The following is a 10,714-nucleotide window of genomic DNA, read 5'->3' on the forward strand; positions in this document are numbered from 1 at the left end:
GAAAAAGAGCTCAAAATAAGCCTAGTCCCAGTTAATGTTGGAGCCCAAAACAGCGAGAAAATATGGCTAAGAAATGATACAAAAACGAGCTAAAAAGAGAGAAAATGGTGCTCACCCTTGAAGACTATGCCTTGGCACCCTTTTGGCTTGAGTTGCAGCACTCCTAGGCCTTGAAGAAGAACCTCCAGCTGCTGGAATGGAGGATGGAAGGGTAGGGCTATGGGTTGATGAAGAAAGGGATGTAGGACTTGAGGGTTTTTTGCTTGGAAATAGAGAAGGAGAGGGATATAATGCAAAGGCTCTTAGGTGATTTTTCCAACCTCCAAACCAGCAGCTGGAGCTGCTATTATAAAGGCAAAAAGGGGGGGAAAAGGGGGGAAAAAAATGGAGGGAAAACCAACCAAGTTTCCCTCCAAAATGGCAACCCCCTCCCGGATACCAAATCCGGGGAAAATGAATACATATTTGTAATGTACCAACCCTGAGGATCATGGCCGGCCAGTTATCCAAGCTGCAGGTGGCCGGCCGACTACCTCCCATGGCCGGCCGGCCAAGGGTCAAAAAGGTCAATGAGAATTAGTGGCCGACCATATGATATTGGTGGCCTCCCATATGTGCACAACACAACCATGTGGTAAAAAACTGGAGAAAGTGAACAAGGAGAGAGAAAAGCCCACTTTTTGGAGGGGTTCAAAAGGGTCAATCAACATTAGTGGCCGACCATATGATATTGGTGGCCTCCCATGTGTGCACAACACAACCATGTGGTTTAGAGCTGGAAAAAGTGGCCTTAGGGTGGTCAACATTGGCTTTCAAGTGAGAAAAATCGGGCGACGGAGGGTGATGAAGGGATAAAGTTGGCTGACAGAACAATTGCTGGCCTCCCACCCTTCTACGACCTTCCTAATAATGAAACAGAGGTCCCTGCCAAAAAATGAGCCCAAACCGATGCAAAATGAAGGTTCGGGGGGCCGAAACGCGCAGTCCGGGGCCCCAAAAAATTGACTGTTAAGCACCGGGAGTGGTGTTCGACCACGAAGTCGGTCTCTCGGACCACAGTGTCCCTCAAAAGGGAGCAAATAAGAAGTATGCCAAAAACTGAAGTAAATGGAGATGGTTAAGCGGTCCCGAACCGAGGCACACGACCAACGATTCCGAAATACCGGGAACCGGACTCCAAATGGGCAAAAATGGCCTACGACCACAAAACGTAGCCTACGGCCACTGAGAGATGATCTACGAGACCTCTCCCTCCCTTCGCGAAGGGAAAACAGAGAAAACCGAGCCTGGTTCACAAACCGAGGCAAAGCACAAAAGAGTTCGGAAGTCCGGAGGCAAGGCTCGCAGCCGAGACTCTAAAACTTCTGAACGAGCACAATATGCAATATCACCGAGCGCTCAACTGGTGACGTCTGAGTCTTAAGGTCGGTCAAAAATGGGGTGTCTACAGTGGAGAACAGTCCTAACCTTAGAGGGTGATATTTGCCACCCAGAGTCTTTTTCCTACTCCAGAATTAAAATGGTTACTTCGTGCATGGAGTTTATTAACAAAACCATAAACCTGGAGTGCAAGGGTAAACTTCACCCAATACTTGTCTATGAAGATCTTCTTGGCAACCCAGAGGAGTATTTTGGTTTGAATCGTAATGGGTTAGGCGTTTGCAACTCCAATGTTAACTTATGCAGGGTAGTGGAAGGTAATAATTTAGAGGAGTGTCGAAAGGGGAAGGAAGATGAAGATGAAGATGAGGTGGCAGAAGGTCATGACTTGTCTGGTGCTGTGATGGCCTTCCCCATTGAGGTGTTACCAAGGAAGGAGCTTACTCACTGCTACAATGAAGAGGAGGAGGACACAGTCATTGAGAATTCATCGTGTGATGTGGAATTCAGCAGGCCTACTGCTGTAGATGTGAAAGAAACAATGATGGAGGAGCGTGTACCCTGCCCTAAGAGCAATGATAATTCTAAGAGGTGTGTTGAACAAGTTTTAACACCTGGCTTTTTCAAAAGTCTTAGTGGACCAAATGAGGGTCTTGGGCCTGGCATTAATCCTGAGGTGGTCTTGGCCCACCCATCTAGTGAGTAGTTAGTTCAAGGCCCTATCAACATGCCATACGAGTCACAGAGTATTAGGCCCATCAGAAATGGCCTGCTGCATTTCAAATCTCCTGGGCCACATACTCATAGAGTTACCAGTGGGTCAAACAGTCTCAGCATTCAAGGTCAAGGCCATGTTTAACCACCTACTATCCCCCTCAACCATCTGCGACATACAAAGAAATCAGGGAAAAAGAAGGCTCTGATGAAGGGCTTCTCTCGCTTTGCTAGACTTTATGGTCACAAAGCAGCAGCTATTAGTAAACATTCCTCCAAGTTTGTTATCTTCAGACCAGCAGTAGCTGCTTTTTCACAATCAGAACTATCCGAGGGTGATTCAAACACACATAGCTATCTCCTCAAAGAAGCTAAAGCTGCTGTCCATCTGGGGAAAAAACTTGGAATCAATTTTCGAGGGAAAAAAGATGTTGTGATGGAGAAGATCAAGGATCTGGAGCTTAAGGACAAAAAGAAAATTATCAAGGAGGGTAAGGCTAAGCTGTAATGGCAGTAGCTGGGGAATTATAATGTGTTAATTTGTTTCTCTATGAAGCTTCTTTCTTGGAATGTTAGGGGTTTTGGTAAGCCGGAGAAGAAGGGTCGAATTAAAAAACTTTTAAAAGATAGGAACATCGATGTGGCATTCTTTCAAGAAACTAAGAAGGTAGTGGTTTCGGGCACTGAGGTGAGGGGGCATTGAGGTAATAGGAATATGGAGTTCTTGTCTGTGGACCTTGAAGGAACTACAGGAGGGCTTCTGTGCATCTGGGATCCCAGGGTCTTCTAAGTAGTTAGCAGTTGTTGTAATAGGAGATTTATTTTACTCTCAGGTACATTATATATCTCTTTTCACTGTGTTCTGTTGAATATATATGCACCTAATGATGTCAACAACAGATCCTCCTTTTGGAATACTCTACTTAACCTCAAAATCTCTTTCCCTCATCCGTGGTGCTTAGGAGGGGATTTCAATGAGATAAGGCATTTGGGAGAGAGAGTAGGCTGCTCTAGGAGAGATAGGGGTATGAATCATCTTAATGAGTTTATAGATAATTGTGAACTGAATGACCTACCTCTTTATGGTAGGAAATATACTTGGTGTATTGCTAATGAGGCACAAAAATGGAGCAGAATTGATAGGGTCTTGCTAAGCCCTAAATGGTTGATTCACTCTAACATGAAGCTTTGGGGACTGCCTAGACTCATCTCAAATCATTGCCCTTTATTGATGATGGAAGATGAAAGAGATTGGGGCCCTAAACCCTTCAGATTTATCAATGCTTGGACTTTGCATCCCAGCTTCTTTTCTTTCTTCAATACTTGTTGGAAGAATGCTAATTATGTAGGTTGGGCTGGTTTTATAATTCAACAAAAACTAAAGCATCGGAAATTGGAGTTAAAGAAATGAAATATTGAAGTGTTTGGCAATGTCTCATCTAAGCTCAAGGCTGCAGAGGATGAATTGCATGCACTAGACATCACTGCTGAGGCTAGAGTCCTGATAGATTCAGAAAATGTTAGAACAAGGGAGGTTAGAGGTGAAGTGTGGAAGCTCTATAGAAGGGTGGAATGGTTATGGCATCAACAATCCAAATTGACTTGGTTCTTGCAAGAGGACAAAAACACTAGGTACTTTCATGTTATTGCTAGTAGCAGACAAATTAGTAATATGATCAACTCTATTTCAGTCAATGGTGTGTCCTTTGAGGAACCTAGCAGAGTCAAGCATGAGGTGTTTTTTCACTTCCGGAATCAATTAAAGGAAAGTTAGTTGTATAGGCCTGTTGTGGGTGGGGAATTCAAATCAATTAAGGACAGCTCTGTATCTCACCACCTGGGTTCTGATTTCACTGAAGCAGAGGTTTTGGCAGCCATTAAAGAGATTAATGGTAACAAAGCTTCGGGCCCGGATGGTTTTAACTTGTTGTGCTATCAAAAATTTTGGAAAGTTATGAAGCAGGACATCATGCAATTCTTTAGAGATTTTCACATCAACAACAGGCTCACCTATGAGATCAACAACTCTTTCATTACCCTTATTCCCAAGGTCATAAATTCCATTAATCTGTCTGACTATAGACCCATTAGCCTAGTTGGTTCTCTATACAAAATTTTGGCAAAAGTCCTTGTGCACAGGCTGAAGCCAGTAATGCCCTCAATCTTTGGAGAGACTCAGACCACTTTTATAGGAGGAAGGAATATTATAGATGGGGTGTTTATTGCTAATGAAGTAGTTGATGGCTAGAAGAAAGCCAAATGGCAAGGGCTGATTATCAAATTGGACTTTGAGAAAGCCTTTGATTTAGTAAATTGGGAATTCTTGTTCTTCATGATGTCCAGTTTTGGGTTTGGGTCTAAGTGGATCTCCTAGATGAATGCTTGTGTCTTCAGCCTGAATCTCCATACTAGTGAATGGTTCACCAACTAGAGAGTTCTCTCCACAAAGAGGCCTACGGCATGGAGACCCATTATCACCATTCCTATTCAATATTGTGGCTGAAGGGCTCAATATTCTCCTTACCAGAGCACTAAATCTTGGCATTCTTAAACGAGTATTGGTTGGAGCTAATGAGGTTCTTATGTCGCATCTTCAATTTGCTGACTACTCTATTATCTTTTGTGAAGTAGATTTGGAGCAGGTGGTTATTATCAAAAGAAACCTCAAATGCTTTGAAGTTCTGTCTGGGTTGAGAATCAATTATCATAAAAGTGTTGTATGTGAAGTTGGTGTGGTGGATGAGTCACTGCATATCTTTGTAAACCTCTTGAATTGCAAGGTGCTTAGCTTACCTTTGAAATTTTTGGAGCTACCTTAAGGTGCCAATCCAGGTAGAAAATCAACTTGGAAACCTGTGCTTGACAATGTTAGACCAAAACTATCAGGATGGATGAGGAAAATGTTGTCATTTGCTGGAAGATTAACCCTGATTAAGTCGGTCTTATCAAGTTTACTTGTGTACTATCTTTCTCTCTTTAGGATGCCTGAAGGTATGGCTCGTGAATTCGAGAAAATTGAGGCTGCTTTCTTGTGGGGTGGTAATGAACTAAAAAGGAAAGTTCACTTGGTGAAATGGTTAGAAGTAACAAAAAGTATTCCCCAAGGGGGTTTGGGCATCAAGAGGATTAGGGATGTTAATGCTTGTTTGTTTCGGAAACGGTGGTGGAAATTTGGAAATCAAACTAATGCACTATGAATGAGAGTTATTTGTAATAAATACAACATAGAGGTAGATTGCTGGCATCCTCCTGTGAAATCTTCATACAAGCATTCTTGGGTGTGGAAGGACATTATCTTCATTGGGGTACAAAATAGGAATATATTCAATTACTTCTTGGATAACTGCCAAATCAAGGTGGGAGATGGCCACAAAATCAGATTTTGGCATGATAAGTGGTATGGAGTCACTTCCCTCAAGGATGAGTTCTCTTCTCTATTCACACTTTCTTCTACTAAAAATGGTTCTCTTCACCATTTTTATGCTATGAAAACTAGCTCTTGTGATTGGAACTTCATTTATAAAAGACCTTTGTATGCTTGGGAATTGTCTGATGAAGTTAGACTAAGTGCCTTGTTATTCTCTGCTCCTCCATTAAATCTGGAGAGTGTTGACAGTATGGGTTGGGCTGCTGTAGCTGCTGGTTCTGTTACTTTCTCTGTGTCATCCTTATATTCCTTTAGCTCTTCTCTCCTTGGGTCTCCTCTCATCATTAGCAAGTTTATTTGGAGTAACACCTTACCCCCCAAGGTACACTTCTTTGGTTGGTTGGCCTGGAAAAACATAATTAAAACTGTTGAATTCTTGCACAAAATTGGCATTCTAGGCAACGATTACTCTACATCTTGCATTTTCTGCAAATCTGTTCCAGAATCTGCACAACATGTGTTGCTTCACTGCACATTCTCTTGGACCATTTGGTCATTTGTGCTTCATGATTGGGGAATACAATGGTGTATTTCACTTTCTGTGGCAGGTTTACTCAACTGGTGGAAGGGGGTGAAATTTAAGCATCTGCTCAGAAAATTTTGGAGAGCCATTTCCCTTGTTGTTCTCTGGTCTCTTTGGAAGCATAGGAATGAGTGTGTCTTCTCTAATGTCCATCCTGCTGACTTGTGGGAACTCATTAAGATCAGATTAGTTTTTTGGCTCGAAGCCTCTTTCAAGTGCTTCCCCTTTTCAGTCAATGATGTTGTTCTCAATTGGAGGCAAATCAGGGGCTACCATTGAGTTCTGCACTTGGTTTTAGGAGTGGTGGACAAACTGTCAAGCTGTTCTGGAGGTGGTTAACTAGTTGCCCTGCTTATCTGTTTTGTTTTGTTAGCCTTCTTTGCTTTGCTGCTCTGTTAGTCTGCTGTTATTCTTGGGTAGAAGCTGGTTGCTTAGCAGAATCTGAATCCTATGGGTTTTGTGTTTGTTGGCTTTTTGGTTTTGTTCTTTGCTTTATTTGTTGGTTTCTCACCAACTGGAGCTTCGAGCTTGTGCTAGCTTCAAACTCCCCTTTATTGATGTACCTTATCATACTTTGTATGTTCTCATCAATAAAGATTTTTTGCCGATAAAAAAAAATTGTAATGTCAAAATTATGGGATCACTTGTATTTTTCTCAAAGAAAATTGGTCGTTTTGAAATTGATGACTAAATAGATTTTCAATAACTCTTTCAAAGATTCAAACTCGATATCTTGTATCTTATACTTAGATTTTTATTGGTCGGGCCAACCCTTTAGGATTTAATTTATTTATATTTTTAATCTTTAGTAAATAGTTTTGTAATCTCATTTCAACCAAAGTCTATGTCCCCAATATTTCTTCAAAAGGAATTAATAAAAGAGTGGTTGAAACATGCCCCATAAATAATGTGTTAGCAATATGCTTTTGACATTGTTAGAATGTTTTGTATAATTTATTACTTGTAATTTATCCATAAATATAACTTAACAAGTTAAAAAAAACAAACATTTTTAATAAGCTAGACAAATGGGTTTTAGAAAAACTATTAGATACTTGTAGAGTATCATGTGAAATATTATTATGTGATACTTTATATCAATCACTAAAGACAATATCTCTTGTTATATCCTAAATACCAACATAAATATGATGAATTCACCATCTCAATCATTCATAGTAAAAAATACAGAAGTTAAAATTATCATTCTTTTAACTTTCAAATTGTTGTGAAGTAATCTTGCGTCACCTATAATAAAAAATTGTTCTTTTCCATCAGCCTAAGAGTAGAATGGAGGCTGAAATTAAGTTTTATCAAAAGTGGTTGCAACCGTTTGAAATTCACAGCCTCAGCCGTATTTGCATTTAATGGTTTCACATTACTAGTTTTATCTATATATAGCTATTGTATTTTAAGAATTCAGAGTGTGGGAGAAAGAAGAGAGTTAGAGAGTAAAAGTGTGTTTTTCTCTCCTTAGTGTATTCTACATATTTGAGTGAAATAAATCTGTTTTTCAGATTATCAATCCTCTCTTGTATTTTTTTTTTGTGAACCACCATAAGTGGTTTGCACCCCACTCTCACCAACAGTGGTATCAGTGCTGAAGGTAGCTTGAATTTGCAGACCTTCTGCAAAAATTTTAAAAAATAGAGCATCATTTCAAAACTTGCCCAGAAATCGAAGTTGTTGAAATTCACTTTTGATCACACTAGTGTGTAGGTCTCATCAAGACGATCACACTACAAAAACCCGCGTCGAAAACCGAGTCTGGAGGAGGTAGCACGTTCTACACGCGCCATTTGACGCCGTTCTCACACGCCGAAACGGTCACTACGCACCGCACGTGCGAACTAGAGGAAGAAGACGATGGAGACAGAGTGAAAAAGGATAAAGTTAAATAATATATAACTTGAGACTTAAGACCAAAACAAGTTGTCTGGCAAAGTGGTTAAGGCCTCATTTGGGAACAGGCTTTTTTAGTAACTTTTTGGTTAAAATATGATGTAAAAAAAATTAGTATGTTTGGGATGACTTTTTGACTTTTTACGAAAAGATGTGCAAAAAGTAGAGAGAAAAATGAATCTTTGACTTTTGGTATAGGTTGTTAGTTTTTTGACTTTTTTAGTAACTTTTTGACTTTTTGGCTAAAAAAGATAGTTGCCAAATGAGGCCTAAGTCTCACTTGTGAAGTACACGGGCGAAGGTTCAAAACTCGGCAGCAGCAACTCAAATTAATTTTTTTGACAAACAATTAAAGCCAAGCCAAGCCGAGCCGTGCTGCCAAGCTGTAGATGAGCCGAGCCACGCCGCTAACGTCACGCTGACGTCATCTGATCCGAAAAATTATCCGGTGCTTCTCAGAAGTCCCAGATTCTACCGATCTAAGCCGTTCAATTATTTTTTACTATCTAAGCTGTTTGAAGTCCGATTTTGGTGATCTAATAGTGCTTTCCAACTATTTGAAATATTTCGGACACATCTGTATGGTCAAAATTTACAAATTACATCCTGAAAATTTGTAAATTTCTTAAAGTCAACCAATGGCCAACACAAATAATTTATTTCAACCCCAATTTCTAAAACTTAGCAAGGAGAACTATGAAAATTGGAGTATTCAAATGCAAGTCCTACTAGCCTCACAAGATTTGTGGGAGTTAGTGGATCGAGGATATGACGAACCAATTACACTCAAAGATGAAGGAAATTTAAATGAAGCTCAGAAGATGGCGTTAAAATATTCAAGGAAGAGAGATAAAAAGGCCTTGTATCTACTTTATCAAGGCATTGATGAGTCAAGTTTTGAGAAGATTTCAGCAGCATCAACCTCTAAAGAGGCATGAAGTATTCTTCGCAATTCACACCGTGGAATTGAGAAGACGATCAGACTTCGACTCTAGGTATTACGTGGCGAATTCGAGATGCTGCACATGAATGAGAATGAGTTAATTTTTGAGTACTTCAACAGAACATTGACCATGATTAATCAGATGAGAAGATATGGAGAGAAGATGGAATCTCTTCAAGTGATAGAGAAGATTCTACGATCACTCAGTCCCAAGTTCGAGCACGTGGTTATAGCAATAGAACAGTCCAAGGATCTCAGTGCCATGACCACCGATGAGTTGATGGGCACATTTGAGATTCATGAACAAAAGATCCACAAGAAGACTCCCTTAAATTCTCTAGAGCAAGCTTTTCAATCAAAGCTGTCTTTCAGAGATGACAGAAATGAGTAAGGGGGGACATCACAGAGAAGCAGAGGAAGAGACTGTGGTTACAATAACCGAAGTTCTGGTTTTCGAGGAAGAGGCGGAAGAGGTCCAGCCAGAGGAGGAAGAAATCAACCACACTTTGCTCTAAGAGGAAGAGCAAGAGGAAGAGGAGGTGACTACAACAACCGACCAGGATTTGACAAAAGCAATGTTCAGTGCTACCATTGCCACAAGTTCGGGCATTACAACAATGAATGCCAGAGTAGAGCAACAACAAAAGCTGGAGAGCAAGTAAATTTTGCCAAGCAAGAAACAAACAAAGTCGGACCTACAGTCCTGTTTGTTCACCATGGAGATATTGAAAACCAAAACAATGGTTGGTACCTAGATTCGGGAGCCAGTAATCACATGTGTGGTAAAAGAGAGTTGTTCGTTGAGCTTGACGAGACTGTACAAGCACAAGTCTCATTTGGTGATTCTTCAAAGACTCCAGTGAAAGGAAGAGGCAATATTCTGATCAAGCTCAAGAATGGAGATCATGATTACATCTCCAATGTTTATTATGTTCCAGCCATGAAAAATAACATTTTGAGTATGGGATAACTCCTAGAGAAAGGATACGACATCAGCATGAAAGATTGTCATCTTACCATCAAAGACAATTATGGTAATTTGATTGCTCGGGTGAGAATGTCCAAGAATCAGATGTTTGCATTGAACATCTAGCATGATGCTGCGAAGTGTTTAAGTGCCATCATCAAAGACAAAGACTGGCTATGACATTTGAGGTTTGGACCTCTCAACTTTGGAAGCTTGAAGCTGTTGTCAAGCAAGAATATGGTGAAAGGGCTCCCTCATATTGCTCATACTAATGAAGTCTGTGAAAGCTGCATTCTTGGCAAGCATCACAGAACTAGCTTTGCCAAAGAAGTGAAGTGGAGAGCAACAAAGCCGCTGGAGCTAGTGCACACTGATGTGTGTGGTCCATTGAAGCCAATGTCAAATGGACTAAATAAATATTTTCTCACCTTCATGGATGATTATAGTCGGAAGACATGGGTGTATTTTCTTAAAAGAAAATCGGAGGTGTTCAGTATCTTCAAAGAATTCAAAGTTCTTGTAGAAAAACAAAGCGGCTACTATATCAAGACATTACGGTCAGATCAAGGTGGAGAGTATACATCAGATACTTTCGAGAATTATTGCAAAGAGCATGAAATCAAGCATCAAACAACACCATCCTATACGCCACAGCTGAATGGTGTTGCTAAAAGGAAGAATCGCACAATCTTAGATATGGCAATGAGCATGTTGAAAGGAAAAGGATTGCCTAAACAATTTTGGGCAGAAGCCATATCATGTGCTGTGTATCTACTAAATAGATGCCCAACCAGGAGCCTTCACTCTATGACTCCAGAAGAATCTTGGAGTTCACATAAGCCAAGTGTCAACCATCTC

General features: G+C 40.5%; 1 protein-coding gene across 1 annotated transcript; it reads left to right on the plus strand.

Annotated features, from left to right (window-relative positions):
• The first annotated feature begins 5,291 nt into the window (after positions 1-5,291).
• LOC145814099 (uncharacterized) lies at positions 5,292-6,323 on the plus strand. Its single transcript, XM_082910623.1, has one exon. It carries the CDS (start codon positions 5,292-5,294, stop codon positions 6,321-6,323), a length of 1,032 nt encoding a protein of 343 aa, XP_082766749.1.
• Positions 6,324-10,714: the final 4,391 nt, after the last annotated feature.

Source organism: Camellia sinensis, unplaced genomic scaffold (assembly GCF_055761805.1).
Source record: "Camellia sinensis isolate YWXY unplaced genomic scaffold, ASM5576180v1 Unanchor1, whole genome shotgun sequence".
In the NCBI taxonomy this organism is placed as follows: Eukaryota; Viridiplantae; Streptophyta; class Magnoliopsida; order Ericales; family Theaceae; genus Camellia; species Camellia sinensis.

Bases quoted from the DNA above. Each gene is read 5' to 3' on its own strand.
- LOC145814099 (XM_082910623.1), top strand. From the start codon at position 5,292: ATGAGAGTTATTTGTAATAAATACAACATAGAGGTAGATTGCTGGCAT.